Source organism: Podarcis tiliguerta (assembly GCF_965153285.1).
Source record: "Podarcis tiliguerta genome assembly, chromosome: 1".
Lineage (NCBI taxonomy): Eukaryota > Metazoa > Chordata > Lepidosauria > Squamata > Lacertidae > Podarcis > Podarcis tiliguerta.
In genome coordinates this window covers 126,826,077-126,853,924 of record NC_139534.1, presented here as the reverse complement: position 1 = coordinate 126,853,924, position 27,848 = coordinate 126,826,077, and the positions used below count along the sequence as shown (strand labels likewise).

Below are 27,848 nucleotides of genomic sequence, written 5' to 3'. Positions count from 1 at the left end.
AAAACACAGTTCTGCTTGGAATAATCAGACGCCGCATCAGCCAGCCACACAAAAAACAAGCTCAGAACTGCAGCCATCACTTGTCAATTCCCTCTTCTGCTTCCATGGAAACATGGCTAGAAATTAATCAAGAGTTCAGATGGGTGTCATACGCATCCACTCGGAAGGCGCCCCCCTCTTTTAAGGAGCTTTTCTTTTATTCCAGGCTACAAGTGGAACAAAATGTCTTAGATTCAGAGATCTTGTGCTAGTGGGCCTCTCTGTTTACTTCGCTGGAGTGGGCACCCCTCCTTCAGCCTCCCTTGGTTACGAGCAAAGCCATCTCTTCCTTAAAGTAAATAGAGGAGCACTAACAGCAGGCAGGGAGCCTTCCTATCTGCAGGCAACAAGCAATCTGGTCTAGTGGAGCTCCACCCCCCCCCCAATGGAAACCTGTACAGTGGCACCTCTGGTTGCGAACGGGATCTGTTCCGGAGCCCCATTCACAACATGAGCAGAACACAACCCGCGTCTGCGGGTCGCGATTCACCGCTACTGCGCATGCGCGTGACGTCATTTTGAGTGTCTGCACATGCGCGAGCGACGAAACCCGGAAGTAACCCTTTCCGGTACTTCCGGGTCACCGCGGGACGCAACCCGAAAAGACGTAACCTGAACCAAACGTAACAAGAGGTGTGACTGTACTGTCCATCGCTCCTTCTTTGCTGAAGTGGTGGGGAGGTCCACAGCAGTTTCGCAGACTCTATCTCCTTACTGAATAGAGCAGGGGTGGGGAACCAGGGATGATGGGAGTTGTAGACCAGCAGCATCTGGAAAGCTGCAGGTTCCCGTCTCAAGTTCCCATCAAGCACACGTCCAGTGTTGTCAACAAAGAGTTACACACACACAAACACACCCCTTTTGATTTAGCTGCTATGTACAGCTACGTCACAGATATCCTCTTTTCCCTTTGACCACTCATCATTGTCCCACCACCGCTCCGCTGACTCTGAGCCCTCTTCCCTTTGGGATTCCCCAAGTGGTTTCTCCCACCATTTCCAGCATCCAACCAGTCCCTGACATGGTCACTGGGGAAGGAAATTCTACACAAATACAACATCACGATTTGGGGCTTTTAGCACGTGTCCAGACTGCTGAAATTTTAAGGGATGCGATTCAATTACATACTGGCAAATTCAGGTGGAACAATTATAGCTGGCTGAGAGGTTTTGAGCTTCCCCAAAAGATCAGAATTTTTGCAACAAGGGCACTCATGGGAAACTACACTGGAAAGCACTGGATAACGCTTGTTTTGACAAAACATCATCTAACCTCCCTGTAAACAAACCACCACGAATGCTCATTCACGTTGTTTAATTTCCTTGCAAACTGATCAGGCTGAACGCTCAATAAATAGGTTGTTCTGGAAGCACCCTTAGAATGATTCCATGCCATGATTCAGGCAGAGTATTTTCCAAAGGGCTAGTTCCCTACAAAGGGACAATTTTGACCATTACTGCAACCCACAGCCATTGGCAAGATACGCAGTGGGGGAAGGCAATGGCTCAGAGCAGCCTTCCCAAGCTGGTGCGTTTCAGATGCTTTGGACTACAATTACCATCACTTCTAGTCAGTATGGCCAATTGTAGGCCAGGAGCATCAGGGCGGCACCAGGTTGGGGAAAGAAAGAAGATCAAAGCAGCTGAACAGTAGCTGTGTGGCAGCAAAGAGAGAAAAACAATGAGAAGAAAAGGAAGTGGGGGTTCCTAATATTAGAGGGTCACGTCTGTTTTTCTTTGCGCTGATGAAATGACCTTGGAGATGAAGCCATTATCTAAAGGCCCAAGTTGCAGAAGGAAGCATAGGAGGGGAAAAAAATTAATTACAAATGATAGATTAGGCTTATGGTCTGATAAGCAGCTCACAGAATTCAGCGAAGAGAAGTTTTGAAATGAGATTAAGCAGCAGAACCGGCGTTTAAAAGGATGTGTGAAACGGGATGCAAACTAGGGCATTAAAAAAAAAGGTTCAGGGACAAATTGGAGTTATATGTCTAAAGGCATCTATGCACATATTTTTTGGGTGGGGGGGAGAAGGATACCATGCTACAGAGTACGTTTCAGATGATTAATAACACTGAAGTTTCAGTTAAGTAACTGGGTTATTTTGGTGTGATGACCTGAATCGTTTGGAGGGCTACCATATGGAGTTTTCTAAGTCACCACAGTGTGTAGATGCAAGGGCCTAAGATGAGTCAGAGAACTGCGGTGGGTGACAAATGAAACTGTAATGCTAAGGAGTGGAAGCCAGAATTTGGTAAGGGTGTCAGGGGAGGGGTAGTACCTCTGGTGGGGGACACATGGTGCTCCTTCTGATCTAATTTGTCCACCTTTGGTCCCCAAGCTGCACTCACCTCTCACCTGTGGCTGCTAGAAGCTGTCAGCATGTGACAGCAGCCACACCCCAGGAAACCGCTTCGACCGGCCAGATAAACCAAGTGAGGGTAGCTGATGGATCTCCAAGCCTCAGTGAATTAGGGATTTCCCCTGCATGCGAAGACAGGCTCCGGTGAATTGAGCGGACGAGACCAATAGTGGGTTCAACGGTCAAGAAGGCGGTTTCTGCACATGTTGCAGAGGGAAGTGAGGGGCAGGTGGGGCTTGTCCACCTGAGAAGGTAACCCATCTAGAAGGAAGGAAGGAAAACTAGATCCTAAACCTCCGCTGCCTTACAGGATATCTTCGGTAGAAGAAAAGGCTAAGGAGTAAACCCTATTTTCTCTTCTTGTGATTTTGGCATTTATGCCAGAAGACAATTATTAGAGGCCTTACAACTTAACAGGCTCAATTCTATGCCTCCAAGGGTTCAGGACCTCCTCTCGGACAGGAATGATCAAATTACTTTAATAGTGGCTGAATTTTGGGGTGCTGTCCATGTAGAAAGACTGGGCCATTATAAAGAGATTTATTGGTTCTTAACCGATCGATGATGTGGTAGTGTTATATTGTATTATTTATGCAAATTGATTTTCTCTGGAGTTAAAGATTATTTTTGTAATAATTTTTATTGATTTACAACACAAATATACAATTTTATCCAATCTTTGACAAACAAATTCTCTCTTTTTTTGGACTTCCCTCAGCTTCTCTGTCAATCATCCATCTCTGCCTCTTGGTTACGCATTCCTTTCTTAGCATTGTCATTAATCTTCCCTCCCACTACTCTTATTTCTTTTTAACAATACTTCTCAGCTTTCACAGTGCTTCTTGAAATCCCACTAACGTTGTTTGAACATCACATGTGTTTTTCAGATATTCTACAAATTTCCCCCAGTGAAAGATCTGACTGGGACAAACCTTGTTACGCTGAATTCGTATTTTGCACAATTTGTATATGGTGTTTGCTTGATAATGTGTGGTTTGCTATGCCTAATAAAGAATTGACTTTGAGTAAACCCTACACAAATGCGGAGTGGAGTCCCTAAGATGGTGGAATGGCGCCTTGTACACCTCCTTCCGGCGACTCCTGCAGCCAAGCTAGGGCCAAGCGTATTGCTCTGCTTTCCTTTAGACCACATCAGCCAGGCCAAGAGGGCAGTCATCTGGGCAGACCAGAACCTCCATGAACGCTGCACAGGCTTTCGCCCCAGGGGGATCACTTAGTTAACGCAGCAGTTTGACTTCTCTCCAGAGGCTCACTCCATTGTCTCTCAAGGCAGACGGATGCTAAGAGCTAGACTTCCAATACTCAAGGTACTTAAGCTAGTGGTCTTTGACAGTCTTATCGCCCATGAATTTGTCTAAACGCTGAAAAAGGTTGCTGTCCGATTGACAGTGCAGAAGTTATGTGTGTACAGTTGAACAGGTGAATGTTCTGTTTGGACCTTGAAGTGAAGACACAGGGATAAAAAGCAACCCCCTGACCCGCCCAAAAATAGATTTTTTCCAAATGTTCACTGAACACGAGAGGGCTTTACTTACCTGCAAGTGCAAAAAGCCCCTTTCACTCAATCAGCAAAAGTGTGGAATAGGTGTGGCAGAGTCAAATGGCTACGTGATGTTTCTGGAATAAGCTAAAAGCATAAACTGCAAAGTGTAAGCTGAAACACACATACTATAAGCAAGCATTTAGTGGTGGATATACAAAGTAAATAATACTGAACCTGTTTGGCCCAGTATCCTGTTAATTAGAAAAAAAAGGGAGGCTGGCTTGCTTTCAAACCACCTAAAGTAATTGGCTACCAGGATTACCGCATTCGTATTGATTTCCTTCCTTCCTTTCTTTTTACAAGGACTCTGGCAGCCTGTATGAATTTCTCCCAGTCACTCCTCAAAACAATCCAATTAGGGGCAAGTTTGTGGAGATAAGTGGAGGTTTTGAGCAAGGTCTTAAAATGATGTGTCTCCCAGGGTTTCTGCCTTGCCTTTGGGCTGACCTTTCCTCCATGCTGTCTCAAAACCAATTGCACCGCTTAAAAAGCTAATGGACTCTTAGGATGCATAAACTGAAGCAAAGTGTCCACAAGAAAAACAACAGCTCCATGCAGGACCAACCAGAGGGCACAGCGACAGTAGTGTGTCCAGCTCTGATGGCCACATTTTAAGAATGACATTGACAAAGTCGACTACAGTGTGTCCAGAGAAGAAGTTCAAAGTGAGGGGAAGAGCTGAGTGTAAGAATTGGCAAATCTGTCCATCCATATTTCTCTCAGTTTTCCACTTTTATAGTTTTATGTTCAGTTCTCTGCACTTCTACATCAGTTTGCAATATATATATAATGAAAATTCATCAGTGTTTCAGTATAAATTTTTGCTAATGTACACATTCACATGCATTTCAGCCTAATATACACATTTTTGCAAAGCAATTTCTCACAAGACAATGAATTTTACATGTTATTTACTCAAATATATGCAGTTTTTAATGGACACTTCAGCCCAGAATACCCAGTTTCATACCTGTTACTTGGCTGGGAACTTCACTGCAATATTCAAAGACATGTCAATTTAGAAATACGGCTGTCTTTTGGTTTGTGTGTTGTTTCATAAAGTGCAAATTAAGTAGGGTCACCTTTAAATGAAATCTGAATTCGGTTTCTCCCCCTAACCCTTGCTGAGAGGTAAACAGAAGACAGCCATCTCCATGTTTTAGTAGCTGAACCAAGAGATGGAGCACATTCAAATTTATTTCCAGTTCACTAGCTGGTCTTATTTCTATTGTGTCAGCTCAACCAGCAAACTTATTGATCAGCTCACCAGGGTATGAAATGCACTTCTCTCTCCCTCTCTCTACACACACAATATATCGCACAATATGTTTTGCCTCTTTGCTGTCTCTGTGGTACAACTTTTATATCCTGGGCCAAACCTACCATGAGATAGTAAGCAAACTTGGTTGACGACCCAAAATACTTGTCAATCTATTCACATACTAGCAAAAAAGGGGGGTGAAAATTATGACATACATCTATCAGTAAGAAACCCCGCTAAACGAGGGATGGAGGATCGGTGGACTTCCTCATAAGGCCTTGCTGACCTCTGTGAATTAGGTGCAGGCACAGAGAAGGTCTCATCTCATGTACCCCTCAACAGAACTTCCAGGTTTGAGTCTGGTTGCTACCTGGGTGGGTGACCACTTAGGACAGGCATGGCCAAACTTGGCCCTCCAGCTGTTTTGGGACTACAATTCCCATCATCCCTGACCACTGGTCCTGTTAGCTAGGGATGACGGGGGTTGTAGTCCCAAAACAGCTGGAGGGTCAAGTATGGGCATGCCTGACCTAGGAAAACAAGTCTGCTGCCTTGGGCTCCATAGCAGAAGGAGGAAAAGATACAAATATAAGAAACAATTCAAACAGCACAGTATCCTGTGGCGCCTTAAAGACTAACAGGCTGATTGTAGCATGACCTTTTTCTTAAACTAGGGCTGGTATGGGGGACCAATTGTTGTCAGATGGGCAAATGGTTACAGATGATGGATTTGTAGTCATAGAATCATATAACTGCACAGTTGGATGGGACCACAAGAATAATCTAGTCCAGGGTTTCCAAAACTTGGGTATCCAGCTGTTTTTTGGACTACAGTTCCCATCATCCCTGACCACTGGTCCTGCTAGCTAGGGATGATGGGAATTGTAGTCCAACAATAGCTAGAAACCCAAGTTTGGAGAACCCTGATCTAGTCCATCGAGCAACATCTTGAGGGCTATTCAAGTTCCCCATCCCTGCTGTAAACTGCAAGTGGTCTCTGCATGCTGCCCAGCATTTCAGAGATGAAACTAGGGACATCACACGCCTAGTCTCGTACTGAAGATCACTCGCTGCCACACAATTAAACATCGCTGGAGGCTCTCCAGGGCTTGCTGCTTTCGTTTACTCTCCAATAATCTGTACTGCACTGATTCAAAACCCAAACAGAAGAAGAAGAGGAGTTTGGATTTAATATCCCGCTTTATCACTACCCTAAGGAGTCTCAAAGCGGCTAACATTCTCCTTTCCCTTCCTCCCCCACAACAAACACTCTGTGAGGTGAGTGGGGCTGAGAGACTTCAGAGAAGTGTGACTGGCCCAAGGTCACCCAGCAGCTGCATGTGGAGGAGCGGGGAAGCGAACCCGGTTCACCAGATTACGAGTTCACTGCTCTGAACCACTACACCACACTGGCTCACCAGCTGTTACATAGCAGAAAAACACAACTGTCACACATTACCAACAATTCAAATGAAACTTCCATCACCAGATATACACCACACAGTGCCTTAGTGTTCATGCGCATACATTTACACACATGTGCACTCACCCCCCCATCCCGTCTCTAATAGGGTGTGTATGATGGCAATCATGGCATTAACTGGAGCTATTCATTGTCCCTCTTCTTCTTGGGCTTCCTGGTTGATCTGTATCAGGTGACGTGTCTCTTAATCATGAGAAAGGGGGAGACAGATTGTTTAGGGGCGAAGCTGCAGTAGAAACTGGCAGCCAACATTACTTTCAAAGCGAATAAATGAGCTGCCCTTCAGCGACATCAGATAAAGCGTGATGCTTTGTCACACATCAGCCTGAATGCCAGCAGGGACAAATGCGAGGTCTCCAGTTTGCAGGATATATTTTAAGTGCAATTGTTCCTTGAAGACACACAGCGATGCAGGAAAAATTACTTCCATCCCTTTTAAAAATGGACTGAAGTGTGTGCTTTGTGGCTAAGGGTTGCTAAACAGGAAAACGATGCCCAGGGAAAAAATACTGTATTTTTCGCTCCATAGGGCGCACTGGACCATAGGGCGTACCTAGTGGTTTTTTTTTGGGGGGGGGGGAAATCAAGGGGGGAAATCTTATCCCCCCCCCAGCCCCAAAGAGCAGGGTACAGGCTGCGCGCAACCTCTCCCTTCCGGAGGGGTTGCACGCGGCTATGGCACAAGCCAAGGCAGCCAGGGGGATGGATCCCGCTCGCTGTTTTGGCTTCCTCTCTCCTGCCAGGAGAGGCTACGCGGGGCTAAAGAGGAAGCCCTAGCCCCGTGCAGCCTCTTCCTACTGGAGGGCCTGCACGCGGCTATCCCTGAAGCCTGGAGAGCGAGAGGGGTAGGTGCGCACCGACGCCTCTCGCTCTCCAGGCTTCAGCGAAAGCAACGCAAAGCCTTTGGAGCGCGGAGGGAGCGCTCCCTCTGCGCTCCAAAGGCTTCGCGTTGCTTTCGCTGAAGCCAAGGAGCCTGCATTCGCTCCATAGGATGCAAGCACATTTCCCCTCAATTTTTGGAGAGGGAAAAGTGTGTCCTATAGAGCGAAAAATACGGTAAGTTCTTTCAAGAGATATCCGCACCTTCCCCTGTAGCTCAAGCTGGAGAGACACCTGCCAGTTCAATCTCCAACTGTGGCAAGTGTGACTGTACCAATGTTGTGGTAGATGTGGCTCCCTGGACTTCACACCCGATTCCTGCCACCTCCACACTCCAGTCCCAGGTGTGTAAGGTCTGACTGAGAGGGAAGGCACTCTGCATATGCTCAGAACCACTCTCAACTTGGCTTATGCCACCCTGAGTTCCAGGTTAGAGTGCCGGCATTCAAAGCTGACCGTCCACAACCAATACAGAGACGCGTAGGTTAGGTCCATGTGCAAAGGTCAAGGACCATGCCTTGACCTTGTTCCTGAGCCAATGCGGTGTAGCATTAGAGACTAAGACCAGAGAGATCAAGGTTCAAATTCCCACCCAGCTGTCAAGCTCAGTGAGTGACCTTGGACCAGTCACTGCCTCTTAGCCTAACCTACCTCACAGGGTTGTTGTGACAAAATGGAGAGGAGGAGAGCTAGGCATGCCACATATAGCTCCCTGGAGAAAAGGGTGGGCTATCAATGTAGTTAATCATCATCAACATTTGGAGAAGGTGGTCCGCCAGGGATCCCTTTGCTGAAGGTTCCCTCAAACCCGGAGGCAGGGGGTCAGAGGAGGTGCATGAGCTGGAGATACAGTCCTGATGGCGAAACTATTGACACTGGGATAGGATCCTCTTTCTTCAAGGGGGTGAGATTGAGGACTCTAAGTCAAAACCTCGAAAGAATGAGGGTCCACCACTGAGCTATGGAAGACCGTTCCACTGTTGAACAGCTCTTACCGTTCCACTGTTGAACTAAGCTCTTCCTGATGCTTAGTCGGAAATTCCTTTCTTGCCATTTATAGCCATTTGTCTGGATCCTACCCTCCAGAGCAGAAGAAAACATCACCATGTGACAGCCCTTTAGATATTTGAAGGTGCTATCACATCTCCTCTCAGTCTCTTCTTTCCCAGGTTAAATATACCAAACTCCCTCAACCGTTCCTCATAAGGAACGCTTGGTTTCCAGACCCTTAATCATCTTGGTCGCCCTCCTCTGCACACCTTCCAGCTTGTCAATATCCTTCTTAAACTGTGATGCTCAGAACCGGGCACAGCATTCCAGATGTGGTCTGACAAAGGAAGAAAAGAGTGATACTATGACTTCCCTTTACCTGGACACTAGACTTCTGTTGATGCAGCCTTGAACAGCATTAGCCTTTTTTGCTACTGCATCATACCACTGACTCACGATAACTTGAGGTCCATTAAGACCCCCAGATCCTTTTCGCATGTACTACCGGCAGTCCAGGTTTCCGCCATCTTATATTTGTGCAGCTGGTTCTTCCTGCCTAAGTACGGAACCTGACATTTGTCTCTGCTGAAATCCATTTTGTTAGTTTAGGGCCAGTTCTCCAATCTGTTACGGTCTTACAGCAGCCTGAGACCTGTGTAAGGCGTCACATCATAGACTTGACTGAGAACTGAGTCATAATATTTTGAGAGGAGTTCCCTACCAGGACAGACTTTGCTCGTGTGCTCAAGACATCGATTCCATAAAACATATTTCGTTGCATTGTGCAAAATATGAGCAAGCCAGGGCTGAACTGATACTACCCTTGCTGGTACCTTTCCCGGGAAAATCAGAGGCTCACTATGTCAGGTTCCTACTGGAAGACCGGACAAATGCTAGAACATTAGCAGTGGCAAAGTTTTTATCAGTGGTTGTAAGAACAAATGATCCCTATATTCTAAACAAAATGCTTGTTTAACCTGGAGGTAGGCTGTATGAATTGTGTATTGCTTTGTAATGATTTGTTGGGTCTCTGGACCGTAATAAAGGTTGGAGATGAGTCAAAATATTTAGCATGGTGGCTTTCAAACTGTGGTCTGTGGGAGACCCTAACATAATGGCAACTCCGTCCATGAGAAGAACAGTAGAGATTGATATGTTTCCTCTGAGTACCTACAGCACTGAGTAAACCCTTTGGTGCATTTGTGGGGCAACAGAGCATGAGGCCTTAGCAAGACAATGTGGGCACTGCTGCTGACCCAACGCTCCCCAAATTCTCTGCAATGAAGAGGATGAATGTGTGAGAAGCCCAGGGGTTCCTCAGCAGCCAGGTTGACCCAGAAATGGTTTCCTTTGAAGGCAAAAGCTTTGCAAAACCACCTCAAATAAAGAGGGGGTTCCTCTCCACTATAGTTATTCAAGCGCTATAAAAAGTAAACCAGATGGGGCCAGAATGCAGGAGTGCTGGCAGCAGATGGCTCCGAAATATTAAGCTAAGCATCCCTTCTGCTCTGGACTCAGTTACAGCTTTGCTGCCGATTACAAAGCCAGCCTACTTAGAAAACATGCAGACGACGGAATCCAGCCTCACGTGTTTGCTCAAACATCCTAGCAAAACATCTCATTCTGCACCCACAAATTTTTATTTGTCAGCAGAGATGCTGGCATTGTTCAGGCACGATTGTAGCAAACAAAGCCACTCCTGCGAAAAATGAAATCTCAGGCAACCTCTGCAAAACAGGCCACACCGTGAAGCTTCAAAATTCTGCTTCTCCATGGTAACAGCAGCAACCCCTAGGTAGGCGAGCTATCTATAAACAGACATATATACAAGCTTTGCAGCCCTCCTTTTCCAGTATCTCTGTTCCGAGGTTATAGGTTCTTAAATGTTTTTAATCTTTTTTTTTTTTAATGTTTTGCTCCACTGTTTGCGCTCCTAGGCTCCTTTGGGAGAAAGTGCGGACCAGAAATTTAATAAATAATAACAGCGAGTGGAAAGAAAGTTAATAAGATCTTTGGGGTGGGTTGGCTCTTGAGGGTTTCCCTTGGGGGAAAAGATGCATGAGCTCATTGTACACCGTTATGAGCAAATAAAAGATAAAAGAAATGGGTAAGAATCACATCTGGATGCTGCAAAACAAACCAGCTCTTCCCCTCACCTTCCAGACTCAGACCTGAAATCCAAATCATAAAGCTCAGTAAAGAAGTATGTCTGGATCTGGAGAAATTCTCTACATGCCTCCACCCCTTTTTATGCACCTTCCCAAGTTTCAGAAACACAAGGCAGTTGCTTTTTATTGAGTCGTATTGTACTTCATACAACTAGATCAGTATTGTCTCTACAGTGACTGGCAGCAGATACCCAGGGTTTAAGGCAGGGTTGTCTGATGTTCTTAAGGTTTTGTTTGCGTCATGGTTGCCATATGTCCTCTTTTTCCAGGACACGTCCTCCTTCTCATGGGTATGTAAAATGAGAGTCGTCATAGTGATTCATAGTTTAAAGTTTTTTGGGTTTTTTTAAGGGACCCCTGACCATTAGGTCCAGTTGTGGCCGACTCTGGGGTTGTGGCGCTCATCTCGCTTTATTGGCCGAGGGAGCAGGCATACAGCTTCCGGGTCATGTGGCTAGCATGACAAAGCCGCTTCTGGAGAACCAGAGCACGGAAACGCCATTTACCTTCCTGCTGGAGTGGTACCCATTTATCTACTTGCACTTTTGATGTGCTTTCAAACTGCAAGGTTGGCAGGAGCAGGGACCGAGCAACGGGAGCTCACCCCGTTGCGGGGATTCGAACCGCCGACCTTCGGCAAGTCCTAGGCTCTGTGGTTTAACCCACAGCGCCACCCGCATCCCTTATAGTTAAAAGCAGAAGACGGCAAATGTGTCCTCTTTTATGCCCTTCAAAACATGGCCACCCTAGATCTCTGTTTGCAGTTGCAAGGTATACCTAAAAATTAAGGCGCTGATGTGATCAACAGATGTCTGCATACAGGTACACTTTTCAGGGAACTGCGACGGACCACACCTGAGTGTGCCTTTGTTTAAAATGGCCTTGGAGAAGTGTAGTATTTCAAACTGGTGCCAATGTTTCCTCCAACCCTGCGGTTTTTTTATCTTGTGAAAAGAAGTGGAGTTGTTCCTCTTCTGCCAGGATAACATGGCAATAAACAGAATGTCTCTTCTTTCTGATTGTTGTTTTTTTCCTTTTTAAACTGCTGTGCTGTGCTGCCGCCTCTGGTTTTGAATCTTTTCCTTTTATTGCATTTTTTTATTTTTCAATTGTATGTTTTATCTTTTTTGTTTGTGCATTTGTGTTGTTTGCCTTCAGGAAAATGCTAACTAATAATAGAAGGTGCAGGAAAGAAAATTATTTTAAAAGGAATGACCAATAAGGAGAAATTTCCCAAACAATAGAACATGTTGGTGCTTTTACATTTTCCATTTGTGGCAGCTGTTGTTTTTTTTTGCTTGTTTGTTTGCAGAGGGGCTAACAGACCTCAGGTGGCAGTCGCCATTGCTCACTTTTGCCTGACAGAGGACCTGTACTTTCAACAGCTCAATGGCAGGCAGATATTCACCAGGAGCAGCATTTCCCGTTGCATCTCCATCCTGGGGAAACTGCACCAGTTGAATTCCTGTCAACTGTGCTGCTGCTAAAAAGCCCAGAGTCTCTGGCAAAGAAACAAAGTAGGTACACTAGTGATATTATACTTTACATGGGCTACGGGCACTCTTTACGGGGGGTGGAATAACAAACGTTTCCCCAAATAAGCCCAATTTGGTTATTGCAGGCACAGCCAGGGTGTAGCTTAAAGATGACAAATTATTATTATTATTATTATTATTATTATTATTAATACCCCACCCATCTGGCTGGGTTTCCCCAGCCACTCTGGGCGGCTCCCAACAGAATATTAAAAACATGAGAAAACACCAGCCATTAAAAACTTCCCTAAAGAAGGCTGCCTTCAGATGTCTTCTAAACGTCAGATAGTTCTTTATTTCTTTGACATCTGGTGGGAGGGTGTTCCACAGGGCAGGCGCCACTACCAAGAAAGCCCTCTGCCTGGTTCCCTGTTATTGGCAAAACCTATTTGGTGTTTCGCAACTTTCTGACCAGTTGGCAGGACCTTAGCCAGACCTAGCAGAGTACACGCAGAATCCACGGAAGCAATTGGCAACTTGGGTGCAGACAGGATAGAGGAAGCAGGAACCAGGAACTTGTAGTTAGGTGTTTATTATATACAGTGGACAGGACAGGAACAGAACACGGATCTTTTGCTAGCTCTGTCATACACGACTCGCAACTCCTACACTGACACAGAACTCTGAACTCACGAAGTCTGAACTAACACATTCCAGTTAGTACGCCATTAATTATCACTCCCTTGAGAGAGCTTGACCAATCAGGGAGCTGTCTCCATGCCTCTGTTATCACCAGGCAGACTTACTCCTTCAGATTGCCTTCTGGCTGTCTGCCAAAACTTAACTGACTCTGTGTGAGTAGCTGCATGTACACAGTTTCCCAACACCTGTAACCTCACTTCTGGCAGTGAGGGACCCACCAGAAGGCCCTTGGAGCTGGACCACAGTGTCCGGGCTAAACAATGGGGGTGGAGATGCTCCTTCAGGTATACTGGGCCAAGGCCGTTTAGGGCTTTAAAGGTCAGCACCAACACTTTGAATTGCACTCTGAAACATACTGATTGAATATAAGAAGCTTTACAAGCAAAGCAGGTTTTCTACCAATGACGCAAATGCATCAGTACTTCACTTGGGGAAACCCCTGCCATTTTGATAGGCAAGGTGTGTGCACTGGGAGAGCTTCCCTCTTAGAAAGACCACAGAGGAGTATCCTCAGGAATAAGATGCTGCATTTCTGCCAGGAGGGCAGAATTAGACATGCAGGGGAGGGAATCCAATGTTAAGAATGGCGGCGCACAGGCTTTGCATCCTCTGCAATGTTGCCCTGAGGGCCAGTGTTGTTTTCTCTGGCTGTGGATGGTAGGACTCGAACTGTTGGCTTCAAGTCGCAAGAAAGGAGATTCCGACTACACATCAGGAAGAACTTTCTCAGAGTAAGAGCTGTTCTACCATGGAACAGTCTCCCTCGGGTGGCAGTAGACAATCCTGTTAGGATATTTCTGTTCCACCTTAAAAGGGAGCAGGATGTTTGTGTCACAGCCTGCGTATTTCCTGTTCACAGGATGTTTCTGTTGTGTCTTTGCTTTCGTTTCTCTCTCTGTGCCTGAATACTGAAGCAGGCAGTCATGTTTTTCTTTGTTCTGACCAACGCTGAATAAACTTGTAAATAATACTCTCCTGCGTGCATCTTTCGCTGTGAATTATCTGCTGATAGAGCGTGCATCAGCTCTGGAATGTGGCAAGCTATTTCTGGAGCTCATGTCGCTAATTGCTGATACTGCGTGTCTACGGGAGATCGATGGACGTCCGGAGACGACGTGGAGTCATGATGGACTTTGTCTCCCTGGCAGTATCCCAACAAATCCTTCCTTGGGAGGTTTTCAAGCAGATGTTGGAGGCCCATCTGTCATGGATGCTTTAGTGGAAATTCCTGCATTGCAGGGGGTTGGACTGGATGACCCTCAGGGTCCCTTCCAACTCTACAATTCTATGATTCTACGAAAGATAGGTGGTCTGATAGATGGGCTGGGCCATGAAGGAAGTGTTGGCTATTTGCAGATTAGTTGCACTGAGGAGCTTGCTTGGGAGACCACACATTACAAGGAACACAAAATAACTTTAGCAAGGTTTTAATAACAAAAACAAAAACTCCTTTTACATTAAATATATCAACAAGCATCAACCAGGGTACTGAGAGAGCTAGGTGCTGCTCTTTATATACTATACCCAATTGCTGACGCAGCTTAATTAACAGAACTTAACAGCACCTGCTATACTGCTTCACAGCTGTAAAACTGGGTCACGTTATTTGCTCTGGCCCTTAAAGACATACACATCTTGTGGAACAATAATGAACCTCCACATTTAAAGAGACCATCCAACAGGAAGAAGTCACACACACACAAATTTGCTCTTCTGCAGCAAAGCCGAGCTATTCTATGTGTCAGCAAAGCTCTTGTCAGCAAGCAGTATATCCACTCATCATTCTAGCCCAACACAGATCAACCTGTCACAACCCAGACACCAGTACAGATCAGCCAATCACAATGCCCACACCGATCGACCTATCACAATCCAGATCAATCTATCACAATGCTAGCAGCAACACAGACCACATCATGCCACTTTAAACAGTCATGGCTTCCCCAAAGGAATCCTGGGGGCTGTAGTTTCTTAAGGGTGCTGCAAAATGTTAGATGAGACCGTGTGTTCCCCTCGCAGAGGTACATCTCTGAAGCAAAATATCAAAGTTCTTCATATTTATTCCCCAGTACTATTTTGTGCCTCAACACACTATCTCTCTCATTTGCTTCCAAGACAGAATTTGAACCAATGGTTCAAAATGTATTCTGAATTAAGATTTCCAGCCTAACTACCATATTCTTTGTGCATTGTACAAAAGAAGCAAGGAAGAGAATTTGAATATGAAAAGGGAGGACTGGGGAGAGATTAAGTCCTGGAGGCTAAACCATGGTTTGGCTGTGAGATCGGAATCAGTCGAAACTATGCAGGACTTTAGTGCATTGCTTCAGAACATCCAAAACCATTTGCCCAGGTAAGCATCTACTTTGAGATGCCCTGTTCCAGCGAAACTCATTTTTGAGAATCCAGACTATAGGTTATTATGATAAAGGAATAGCTCTGCTTCTTAACTGACATATGTACGCTTCTCTAATACAACCTTGGCTGTGAGTCCTGAAAACCTATTCCCTGCCTTGCAGACCTTTTCCCACCTAGTGGGGTTTGGACTGACTCCATCTACAAAAGCTGAGGCTACTGAAGAGGCCAGATAGCATCTTGGTTGCCTCTTAGCATAGACCGAGATCATCGAGCCTGAGCTTCCACCATTGGCAGCAACAGAAGCAGACATGTTCTATGCTTAAGGTAGTAAGTTTTTGTCTCTTGCCAATTATGCTGTTTTAAAATGTGCATACTATATTTGACTTTAGCAATGCTGTTTTTTGAAATGTTTAAGATTTTTTTGTTAAAATTGCTGCATTGAATGTGCATTTAATAATAATGATGATGATATTGATATTGATACCCCACCCATCTGGCTGGGTTTCCCAGCCACTCTGGGCAACTTACAGCATACATTAAAACATAATCAAACATCAAACATTAAAAACTTCCTGATATAGGGCTGCCTTCAGATGTCTTATAAAAGTTGCATAGTTCTTTATCTCCTTGACATCTGAAGGGAGGGTGCCACAACCAAGAAGGGCCTCTGCCTGTAGTTGACCTCCTTTACAGTATTTTATTTTGAATTTTATAAGATGATATTTTGAGTTTTGTGTTCAATATGTTGCTTTGAATGTATACTTTATATTTGCTTCCTTCAGGAATGTTTTATTCTGGATTGTTTGGGTTTGATGTTTTAACGCAAGTTGTAAACGACTTTGAGATTTTTTTTCTTTCTTAAAAAATATAAAGCAATATACAAACGATAACAATAATAAAATAAGAACAGAGTTTTAGACAGTATGAGAGTTCAGTTCTACGCTTTTCATCATTGCCACTGGGTGGCAACAAAGGCTCAAAAGAAAGAACTAGCTCTGCTGCAAATCTCAGATCTGTTTCCATCTCACCATCACGTTTCGGGGCCTGCGGAAGCAAAACTCATAATAAGGTCACACTGCAAAGTGGCCGGGAGGAAAAAAGGAGACGATGAGCAGCAGTCAGAAAAACAGAGGCAGCTTTCAAAGCTCTGTGCGATGCAACCTTCCCAAATGAGGACATCATAGTTCACATTCTGTTTTGCACTTGCACATTTAAATCTGGATTTGAGATGGCTTGCTTAGGCCTCAAGGACAGGAGTGCCAACTGATGGGCATTTTAATGCATCTATTTGCTGAATAACAGAACACTCGACAGTAAACAGGCTGATTAAATATCTAAGAGTTGGCAACCCTGCTCTCAAGACTTGAGCAAGCCATATTAAATCCAGATTAAATTTTGAAGATGCAAAACAAGACACAAATACGCACAGAGAGAGGGAGAGAAGGAGAGGGAAAGATATGCCTCTTGCCTCACCAGGGTTCACCCTCGCCCGTCAGATATTTTTGAAAATAATTAATTGTTAACCTGACTCAAGAATGCCCATATAATCCCGCAAACTGACATCGCTGTATTCACTACCATTATACTGATACCCTTTCTGCCTATACTGTGGAAGCAACATAAAATGTCATTCATATTGTTTGGAGAAAAGTGCAAACTGGCTTGGTTTTGAACCACTTTGCCATGGCTGCCTTGCCCCCCCCCAAAGAATTCTGGGAACAGTAGTTTAGTGAGAGTTCTGAAGATTCTCTGTTCCATAAAACCACTCTCCCTGCCAGAACTATGGTTCCTAACATGTCCAAGTCCCAAACTTGGCATAAACTCTCCCAGGTGTCCTTGGGCCAGCCACCCTCTCTTACAGCCCATCCTATCTTACAAGGCTGGCATGATAAAATGAGGGAACCCCTGACTGTACGGTCTTGAGTTCAATAGAGGAACAGTAGGATTTTAAGAGATGAATAAGGCAGATAGGTAGGTAAGTATTACTCAGTGCTCCTGACTAGTAAATTGACCAAAGCTGAAATTATCTAACAAAGCTTGAAGCAGTTTACAACAGAAGTGAATTTGGCTCTATTTTTCTCTTTTTATGGGCAAACATAATTGTTTTCATCTTGGCTATGTATCAAGAAAAGCTGACAAATGGTACTGCCGATAACAGGAAAAGCTCCCAGAGTATATTAGGAAATAATGAACAAAAGCTCCAGGGAAATCTATCGCAGCTGCTGCTTTTATTATTATTATTTTTAAGAAATCACTGTTTATGGACCAGCCAACTCTGAACAATTTTCTTTGTGGGTTTGGTACCTTTCATAGCTTTCTATCTAAACAGAAGCCAAGAGAAAAAAGATATGCACAGCAGAAATTCAACAGAAGTGCACTTTTGGCCAAAGGGGCTCCATGTGGGAAGGAAGTTTTTGCCACTCATCTACATGCATGCTAAGGGACTGTCCTGAGCAAGGAAAAGGTTGGATGCACTGTGCATGAGATGAGCAAAAGGCTATCAATGGCTACCAACTACAATGGTTATGTACGATCTCCAGTGTGGCTTGAAGGAATCAGAGGCCAGGAGAGTGCTATGGCACTTGTGTTCCGCTTGTGGGATTCTCAACAGACACCTGGTTGGCCACTGATAGAACAGGATGCTGGGTTAGATGGGCCTGATCCTGCAGGGCTGTCTTTCTGTTAATGCAGCAGTTTATGCAACGTGGCAGTTTGTGCATTTAGCTAACACAGTGGTACCTCTGGTTAAGAACTAAATTTGTTCCAGAGGTCCGTTCTTAACCTGAAACTGTTCTTGTCTTGAGGTACCACTTTAGCTAATGGGGCCTCCCGCTGCTGCCACACAATTTCTGGTCTCATTCTGAAGCAAAGTTCTTAACCCGAGGTACTATTTCTGGGTTAGCGGAGTCTGTAACCTGAAGCGTCTGTAACCCGACGTAATATTAATAATATGTAATATTACTGTAATGTTAAGAGGTGATTTTCCGAAAGGGAACACCATTTGTGGTCAGCATGGGGACGCCTGAAAGTATCTGAGAACGTGTGCAAAGTGGTTTGTTTTTATGCTGCAAAAGCAAGTGGCCAAACCAACAACAAAAGGAGCTTGGATACAGGCTACATTGAAGACAACACCCATAGTTCATCTCGGTCGTAAGCAACTCTGTTGTAAGTCGTAAGCAACTTCTCCCAGAACATGAATGTACCGTATTTTTCGCTCTATAGGACACACTTTTTCCCCTTCAAAAATGAAGGGGAAATGTGTGTGCGTCCTATGGAGCGAAGACGCTATAGCCCCGCGACCCTCGCCCGGCTGGAGAGGTGACATGCGGCTATGGCAGGAGCCTCTTTAGCCGCACACCACCTTTCCAGTCGGGAGAGCGCGTGCGGGGCTAAAACGGGCTTTTGCGAGAGGTGAGGGAATTCCCCCACCTCCCAGGAAAGCCAAGAGAAGCCGTGCAGCCCTTTTAAAGTGTGCGCGGCTTCTGCCGGTTTTGTGGGAGGTGGGGGAATCCCCCCACCTCCCAGTAAAGCCAGGAAAGCCCTGCGCAGCGTCTCCCGGCAAGGAGAGGCTGCACGGGGCTAAAGGGGAAGCCAAAACAGCGAGCGGGATCCTCCATAGCTGCGCGCAACCCCTCCGGCAGGGAGAGGTTGTGCGCAGCCTGTACGCTCCTCTTTGGGGCTGGGGGGGTGGAAATATTTTTTTTCTTGATTTCCCCCCCTAAAAACTGGGTGCGCCCTATGGTCCGGTGCGCCCAATGGTGCGAAAAATACGGTACGTACCTTGAAGACAAGGGAAGACAAGACTCCTAATTCCTCCTGTTTCTGCTACACTGGGTAGCTCCAAACTGTCACACCCATGACACACTTTTAACCCAAAAATGCCTCCAGGAACTCATTTCTTAATCTTTTTTCACACAATTGCATAATGGTAGTGGTGCTCCTTTTGCAACCCACCTTGGATCAGGCCACAATCCACTAGAGAGGGCCAGTGTACTCAGTAGCGTAGCGTGGGGCAGGGAACACAGGGACAGTCGCCCCAGGTGCAAAATTGTTAGGGGCAAAACATTTTAGCACCCTGTGCTGCCTCAATACAGATGCACACTTCCATTGCTGGGCTCCATTTAAAACAGCTTCTCCACCCAAACCAGGAATTGACCTCCCTACAGACAATGGAACGGCTCTTCGTTCCTCATCTCTATGGCTGCAATCTCCTGGGTGATCCAGACACCATTAGGCAGTTGAATGTGTGTGCATACTCCATCCGTTTCCCTCTCACCCACCCTTTCTGCACAGCCCCGGACACTGGCAAACCATGCTATGCCACAGAGCGTACTAGGCAAAGCTAGCTTCCACCAGCACAGTTCATATTCTGGCCAACGTGCATTCGTTTAAAGGACGAACAAACACACATACAAAATTACCTTTCTGCTTATTTAGGAACGGGAGCGGTGGGGAAGGCCAGGGACTCCTTGCCGCCGGGTCTTTGGACGACGGTTTGTTTGTGGCAACAGCTGCTGCCGCCTCGGCCGATTTCTTCTCTGCTACTTTGTCCTTTGTCTCTTCGGCGCCAGCAGCCGAAGCAGGTGTTGGGTCAGGGTTGGCTTTGGGCGAGGTGAAGGAGCATTTCAGGTAGGCGGCAGAGTCCGCAAGATTCTCCCTGTTCATCCTGCTCTCCTTTGAGCTGCTTACGTTGTAATTTGAAGCCCTGCTGTTCTCGTTCCTGGAGTGGCTCTCTTCTTGGATGATGTCCATAATGACGGGCTTCATCAGGGGCGAGTCGTGCTCCCGCTTCGGGCTCTCCTCAGAGGCCGACGAGGCGTCGCACGACTCGATGATGAGCTCGCTGTCCAGTTCGGCCTCGCGCTCCTCTCTCAGGATGCTGTACTGTATTGAAGGAGAAGCCGGGGAGGGAGGAGGCCCCCCGGCGTGGCTGAAGGTCATGTAATTGGAGTGGAGGACCTCCTCAGCGGCCAGCGGGTCTTCTGAGACCAGCTCTATCTCGGAGTCGCCAGACTCGGCGCTGCTCCCTTCGTTGTCGCCAGGAGGGCCGGCAGCTGCAAACTCCGGAACCTTCTTTTTAGGACCTTGCTTGTCTGGCGCAACAGCTGGAGACCTCTGGCCTTCTGGGTGTTCGTGGGAAAAGCCCTTTGCTTCTTTAATGGCACTGATAAGCTCGTCTTCAGACAGGCTTCCCTTACCTTGGGCCTCTGCGCCAGAAGCTTCTGGGGTTTCAAAGGAGATGACCGGGGGGTGGGAGGGATGGGTGGGGGGAGTGAAGAAGAGCAAAGAAGCAGGGAGGAGAGAAAACAAGAAAGAATAAAAGACGGGAAGATAAGGAGAAAACGTTAGCAAAAATTGTATTTTGTCTCTTCAGGAAGCAAAGAGCACCTGATAAATATTATTCAGAAATCTGTGCTGGAGAAGTTTGAACATTTCCTCAATCTGGTGTTTTGGACTATAGCGCTTATCAGGCCCAGCCAGCACAGCTGCGCTCAAATTATAAAGCAGCTTGTTTTGTGTGTAGATAAGAAGGACTGTTCATTCCGACACTATTGCAAGGAGGAAGCAGGGTTTCGAAATGTATTACGTTTAGAGATGGGGACAGAAGCATTCAAAGAAGGATGCTTGGATCTGTGAGACAACTGAGGTGGGCACAGAACTCCACAAGCAGGCCGTTTTGCCCCGATTCTTCTCAAACCCTAAACCTCCTCTTCCTCCACCCCTAAGGCTGCTGGAGCGCCCCCAGGGGAACTCACTTCTTGACCCAAGGGGTCTTCAGTGATGGGGGTGGCTGCTTGCTTCATTCTAGCCATTTTTGGACCTTCATGGTGTGTCTGCTCAAATCCATGGACAACTCTGCTTGAACAGGCGGAGTTGAAGATAGCAACTTTGAAAACAGCTGACAGGGCGAGCAACCGTTTCCCCCACGCTTGCAAAATCTCTCAAGCTTTTGCAAGTACTCAAAGAAAGCACTTAAAAACAACAACCCAAGGATGCCAATTGTTTTTTCAGCTAATGTTCATGCATCCCTAATGACACGTGATACAGATCCCATCTGTACCATATATTTAAAGATTTCCCCCCAAATAATCCTGGGAACTGTAGTTTGTTGAGCATGCGGAGAGTTGTTAGGAGCTACTGCGGGGTATAGGGCATTATATAAATTTAATAAATAATAAAAATCAGTGCTATTTTCTAGAAAAAGAGGTGCTGGAACTCAATATGAACGCCTCCTTTGTTCTCTTATGATGGCAATGGCACTCAGCTGAGAGGTGATAGAACTCAGTTCCGGTGAGTTCCAGCTGAAAAAAAAGTCATGATAATAAAAACAACAACAACCACAACACAGTTGTGCTTTTTGTTTTTGTTGTTAGAATTTATATACCACCCTATACCCACAGGTCTCAGGGCGGTTCACAGGATAAAATCAGAATATAAAACCACAAAATACATAATCAAATAACATCAACAACCCAAGCCCAGTTCCCAGCCCTCTTACAAATTACAGTTCCCAAGAATCTTTATAGCACTTGCATGCCACAGCTGTCAAAATGGCTATAAAGGTATGGTACGGATGCAGCCAGAGTTTGATTCTTCCCTGCTTCTGAGCTGTAAGAAGTCCAGAGCAATCTTGACACAGGAGAGCGCAATGGAAATTCACCCTGGAATTGTACACAGCTTGCTGATGTACAATTCCACAGGTATTAATGCGTGCGTAGAAGCAAGCACTCAGGGAGGCTGTTGGAGTCCCAAAGGAGCACCAGGCCCTTGGGATACAAAAGCATCTCTCTGCCCCAAAATCTCTGTTTTCCTTTAACTATTTATTTTGTGCTCTATAATTTTAACAAGAAATTTAACGATGCTGCCAAACCGGGCAGGCTTCAGTCCCGAGTACCAGAAGGCGGCTGTGATTCTGCTTTCTGGCTCCGGCCTGGTGGAACGCTCTGCCTCATGAGATCAGGGCCCTGCAGGATCTGATTTCTTTCCGCAGGGCCTGTAAGACAGAGTTGTTCCGCCTGGCCTTTGGCATGGAGCCAATTTGATTCCCTCCCTCTCTTTCTTTTTTCTTTTCCTTCTCCTCCTGCGATGAGGCTACATTTTAATATTTTAATGTTCCATTATTTTAATGTTGCATTTTATTTTTGTTTTTAAGTTGTAATCATTCATCTTGTTTTTATTATTGCTTGTAAGCCGCTCTGAGCCCGGCCTTGGCTGGGGAGGGTGGGGTATAAATAAAAAATTATTATTATTATTATTCAAGCCATGCACTCATTGAGCTTCTTGAGGCTGCCAACTGCCAATTAGTATCCTCCGTCAATTAGAACGCTACACCAAATCTAGGGCTGCACGATATATCAATATATCGCCCCAAACCAGTTTGAAGTCTGGATCGTGATATCAGGTTCATAATTTTTGATCTAGCAATGTATATTGCGAACCATGATATGTGTGTGTGTGTGTGCGCGCGCGCTATGCAAAAACCACACTGTGGGAAAAACCATGAAGCCAGCCAATGCTTCTCTCAATTCCTGAAGCCCCTGTTAATCCTGCCGACTAAGCTCTCCCTTACTTCATGCAGGAAGCAGCGACTCACAAGAGCAGGCGCCGGCAAAAATTAGGATGCAGGGAAAACCAGGAAGGCAGCTAATGCCTCCACATAACTCCATCCTTATTTCAGACATTGTGATATGTCATGAAGTTTAACTAGTGATATTACCACAAGGCTTTGACCTTTAAAGCCCTTCACGGCCTAGGACCCTCGTACCTACAGGACCGCCTCTCCTGGTATGCCCCACGGAGAGCCTCAAGGTCCATAAATAACAACACCCTAGTGGTCCCAGGCCCTAAGGAAGTTAGATTGCCTTCAACCAGAGCCAGGGCCTTTTCAACACTGGCCCCGGCCTGGTGGAACGCTCTGCCTCATGAGACCAGGGCCCTGCAGGATCTGATTTCTTTCCGCAGGGCCTGTAAGACAGAGCTGTTCCGCCTGGCCTTTGGCTTGGAGCCAATTTGATTCCCTCCCCCTCCCCCTCTTTCTTTTTTCTTTTTACTTTCTCCTCCTGTGATGAGGCTACATTTTAATATTTTAATGTTCCATTATTTTAATGTTGTATTTTACTTTTGTTTTTAAGTTGTAATCATTCATCTTGTTTTTATTATTGCTTGTAAGCCGCTCTGAGCCCAGCCTTGGCTGGGGAGGGCGGGGTATAAATAAAAAATTATTATTATTATTATTATTATTAAGGCTGAAAACCAGATATTGCCCAGCCCTACTGTTTGCCTCTACATAGCTCCATCCTTATTTCGAACACTGTGATATATCGTGATGTTTAGCTGGTGATATATTGTGATGTTGAAAACCAGATATCGCCCACCTCTCGCCAAAGCCCAAAGCGCATTCTCAAGACACTTTAGTTCTGACGCCTGAGTCCTCACAGCCCACTCAGTAGCATCTGTGACAATGATGCAAAAGGCCTTAATTCCATGCAAGCTTCAGCCCCAGAAAAACTCCCACATGGGGATCAGTGCTTAATATATATACCACAGAGCCACATGGACCACAATTGCTTCACACCGTAACAAATAATCCCCACAGAAAGATGTATTTATATCCATGCTACGAAGTAAAGGTAAAGGTAAAGGGACCCCTGACCATTAGGTCCAGTCATGGCCGACTCTGGGGTTGTGGCACTCATCTCACTTTATTGGCCGAAGGAGCCAGCGTACAGCTTCCGGGTCATGTGGCCAGCATGACTAAGCCGCTTCTGGTGAACCAGAGCAGCGCACGGAAACGCCGTTTACCTTCCCACCGGAGTGGTACCTATTTATCTACTTGCACTTTGACGTGCTTTCGAACTGCTAGGTTGGCAGGAGCAGGGACCGAGCAACAGGAGCTCACCCCATTGCGGGGATTCAAACCGCCGACCTTCTGATCGGCAAGTCCTAGGCTCAGTGGTTTAACCCACAGCACCACCCGCGTCCCTAGTACAAGCAGTCTTTACCTGTCCCTGAAGAAGGTGGTGTAATAGAGCCTGGGCTATCATCTTCTGGCTCGGACACCGTCACCGTAGGAACCACTTCGTGGCTTGGTTTGAGGCCTGCCTCTTGCTTTTCTGGGGTTTTCTCCTTTGCAGCAGGCCCCTCTAAGGTTTCTATCTCAGTCAGCGTAATCTTGACGGGCGCTGTTACTGTGGGGTGGCGTTGCTGGCCGCCAAACGTCTCAGATGAAAAAGTTGACCCCTCAAATAAGCCTGGCTCTTTGGCCCCAGGTTTCCCCTCAGAAACTGTCCCTTTAGGTCCAGCAATATCCTCCAGGTGTTTATTATTCAAGCTGGGAGGCCCCACATCTCCCAAGCCTGTGTCACACCTCTCTTGACATTTGATCTCTTCCGATCGACTGATGTCCATGTATTTATAAGCGTCCGACTTCATCTGCTCCATGGGATCAGCAAAGGTTTTGGTGACGTCGCTGGATTCTGCCGGGGTCATCTCTATCCCCGAATCGGAGCTAAACAGGCCACGGGACTCGAACGCAGTCCCGTCCTGGGTGTGAAATCCTTCCGTGCTGTCTGAAGTCGTAACCTGACTGCCTGCTTTGGGCAGGTTGCCGGTGAAGTAAGAGGAATCCTGAGATGCATAGAAGTCATCAGAAATCAGGGAAGTGTAAAAGGAGCCACTGCCCCTTTCTGATGTCTTGGAAGAACTGTAATCATAGAAGTGAGAAGCCGCCATGCCTCCTAAAACAAACACAGAAATAAGGTTTAGTGTGTGAGAAAGGGGAACCTGCTATCCTCCCTGTTAAGACTAACCATATATGTGTGTATGTATTTATAATTTTTATTAAATTTTCTGTTTTACAATTTAAAACACTTATTTTACATCCTTAAGATATCAATGACTTTCCTTCTTCTCTTTCCATGGTTCATTTACATATCATAAATACCTGCATATTTTACAAAAACTATACTAATTCGCATTCCATTATTGCATCCATCAAAACCTATTTGCACTGTTGAATTTATCTTAACGCTGCCAGCGTTTTCAGCTGTACACAATTATTTCCCATATATTCAATAAACATTTTCCACTCTTCTCTAAACGTATGTTCGTCTTGTTCGCTTATTCTATATGTTAAGCCTGCAAGTTGTGCATATTCTGTCAACTTAAGTTGCCATTCCTCTTGTTTTCCATTTTTGGGCTAACGAAACATGGGCCACAGTTATAGCAGACATAAACAACCTTTTCTGACACCTGGGAATTTCAGTCTGAATTATCCCCAACAGAAAGGACTCTGGGTTTTTTGAGGGGAAAGTTTTTTTAAACATTTTAAAACCATTTTTTTGCAATACAAAAAAAATATGTAAAGACTAACCCTTCACCATCATGTCAATGGATGGGTTTGAACATCATGGTCGGCCAGAGTTGCTGTCTTACCATGGTTTACTGAACAGCATGTTGGTCCACGGTGCATGATGGCTTCCCCATCACTCCTCCCCTTGTGCAAGTGGGAGAAACCTCACTTAAGCTTGATTTCCTGTGATGTCCAAAGCCAGGATTCTCACCTGCCGTTCCTTAAAATGCCAGGATTCAAAAGCTAACAATAAACCGTGGTTGAAGGCTAGCTAGCGATTCTGGTTTGTTAGGGAGCAACAGACCAGGATCCCAGGTTCAGACGTAACAGGCAATCAAGCTCAGTTGCAGCTTCTTGTTTGTTTCTTCCACTAGCACCAGGGAAGGAGCAAAGCAGGAAGAATTAGGAGGCGAGCACCATCAGCATGCTGGTAATTCCCACGAAACATGTCCGCACGTTCATCATTTCGAATAATCTCCATGCTGGTATATATACACAGGGGAAGACTATGCCAAAACCAACCAACCAGAAAAGAGCAGATGTTCTCAGTAAGGTATCCACTTAGCCCATGGGAGTCTAAGTCTTAAATCTTTGTTCATTGCTCTATGGTGTCCTCCACAACCTGGTGCTTCCACATGTTGAACTACAAATACTTTCTCTCTCTCTCTTTGTGGCAGCATCACTGCCACAAGGCAGAGCTTTCTAGAAAACTCAAGACAGAAAGATCTCCTTTGATAACCCTGCTCTGCACAATGGCAGGGCTGTAGTTGAGAACTAGGATGCACATGAACAAAGTTCATGCCTACAGGCCAATGGTGGCTGTCGGGGAACTGCCATCGGAGCCAGAAGGAGAGGGAGGGCTCCAGAGGGATTCTGGAGAGCGTCCCGGGAGGGAGAGAAGCAGCACATCTTCTGGGGAAGGAAATCAGCGTAGCACCAGTGGAGGAGGGGGGCAGATGGGGGAATCGGCGAGGTGGCTCCAAGACTCCTCGCCGGGGACCAGCGGGGAGAGCAGGGGTCCTCCGATGCCCACACCCTCCCTGCGCAGAAGGCTTCCGCGCAGGGAGAGTAGGCGGTGACTAGGCGTCAAAGAACTTTTATGCTGGAAGAAGTTCAAGAAACGCCCACTGACGGATTCTGCCAGCGATTGAGACAGCCATGGGCGAGTGGCTGTCCAGACAGAAAGGGTTCACTCAGGCAACCCAGCCTGAGCTGGGTTGAGCAACCCCTAGAACCATTACAGTGGCCATATAACCTCTTGCGTGGCTACCAAGTCTTTCTTTCTGAGCCATGCATATTTTGGCTTCTGGAGACTGCGCATTCAGGCCCCTTGCCTAAGCCAGCTGCACCAAATCTCCCCGAAGTCATTACTACTAGTCTCTAGCATGCCTTTCAAGAAACAGAAGTCCCATCTTCCATGGTTGGAGCTCCTGGGAGTGCAAAACCTCTGGAGGGTACCAGGCCGATGAGTACAGGGTTAGAAAATGCAAGCAGTTTATTGGGCTTACGGGCTTAAGAAAGAAATCAAGTTTACATGCTGCTGTACCCCAGTAGATGGTGCTCTTAGTCTTGGCTCAATGATTGGAAGGGGGGGGGGGACCAGTGCAGGTATGCACTATTCATACACCTGCCTGAAATGCTTGCCTCAGCAGAGAGCTCTCTGTTGTAGCAGCCAGGGTACAAACAGGCCCCGATATGCGAAAAAGATAACCACGTTGAGATTTTAAATCTGGGAATTGTTCTGAACTGATGAGAAACATCATACAATCATCACAGAAGGGATGTAGCTCAAGACCACCGCCCCAGAGACATCATACCTATATCACAGAAAAGGCAGTCTAAAACAGAAATTTGAATGTGGTTTATCTCCTGCCTGCCAGGTTACTTGATTGGATGCACTGAGCAAGTGGAGTAAACTCTTTCTTAGCAAAACCAGGATCTGCATGGGAGTGTGAGGCCTAACCAGCGCAACAAATCGTCTCTGGCAGGTCTTCCCCCATGAAACAGTTCAGCTGAGGCTGAAAGTCCTTGCAACCCCACAGCTGCCTAAGTCCCCTCCTCTCCAGGGTCTCCCCCCCGCCCCAGCAAGTGGAAACTGGGTGCCACCAACCTCTCCTCTCCCCTTTCCATGCCTCTCCTGGTTCTGGGAGACAGATCATTCATTCATTCATTCATTCATTCCCTGCCCATCTGGCTGAGTTTCCCCAGCCACTC

At 46.1% G+C, this 27,848-nt stretch overlaps 1 protein-coding gene across 3 annotated transcripts in view; it reads right to left on the bottom strand.

The window, feature by feature from the left end:
• The window catches only part of RTN1 (reticulon 1), a 133,060-nt gene that overhangs the window by 47,529 nt on the left and 57,683 nt on the right, over nucleotides 1-27,848 (bottom strand). For all 3 annotated transcript variants that reach the window (XR_014510163.1, XM_083436017.1, XM_083436018.1), the window contains exons 2-3: nucleotides 24,286-25,020; nucleotides 19,705-20,505 (exon numbers count right to left, since the gene is read on the bottom strand). Coding sequence is in view for 2 of the 3 variants with exons in the window: in XM_083436017.1 (XP_083292143.1) it covers nucleotides 19,705-20,505; nucleotides 24,286-25,020 (1,536 nt within the window). In the remaining variant the exon portion in view is untranslated. The remainder of the gene's footprint in view (nucleotides 1-19,704; nucleotides 20,506-24,285; nucleotides 25,021-27,848) is intronic.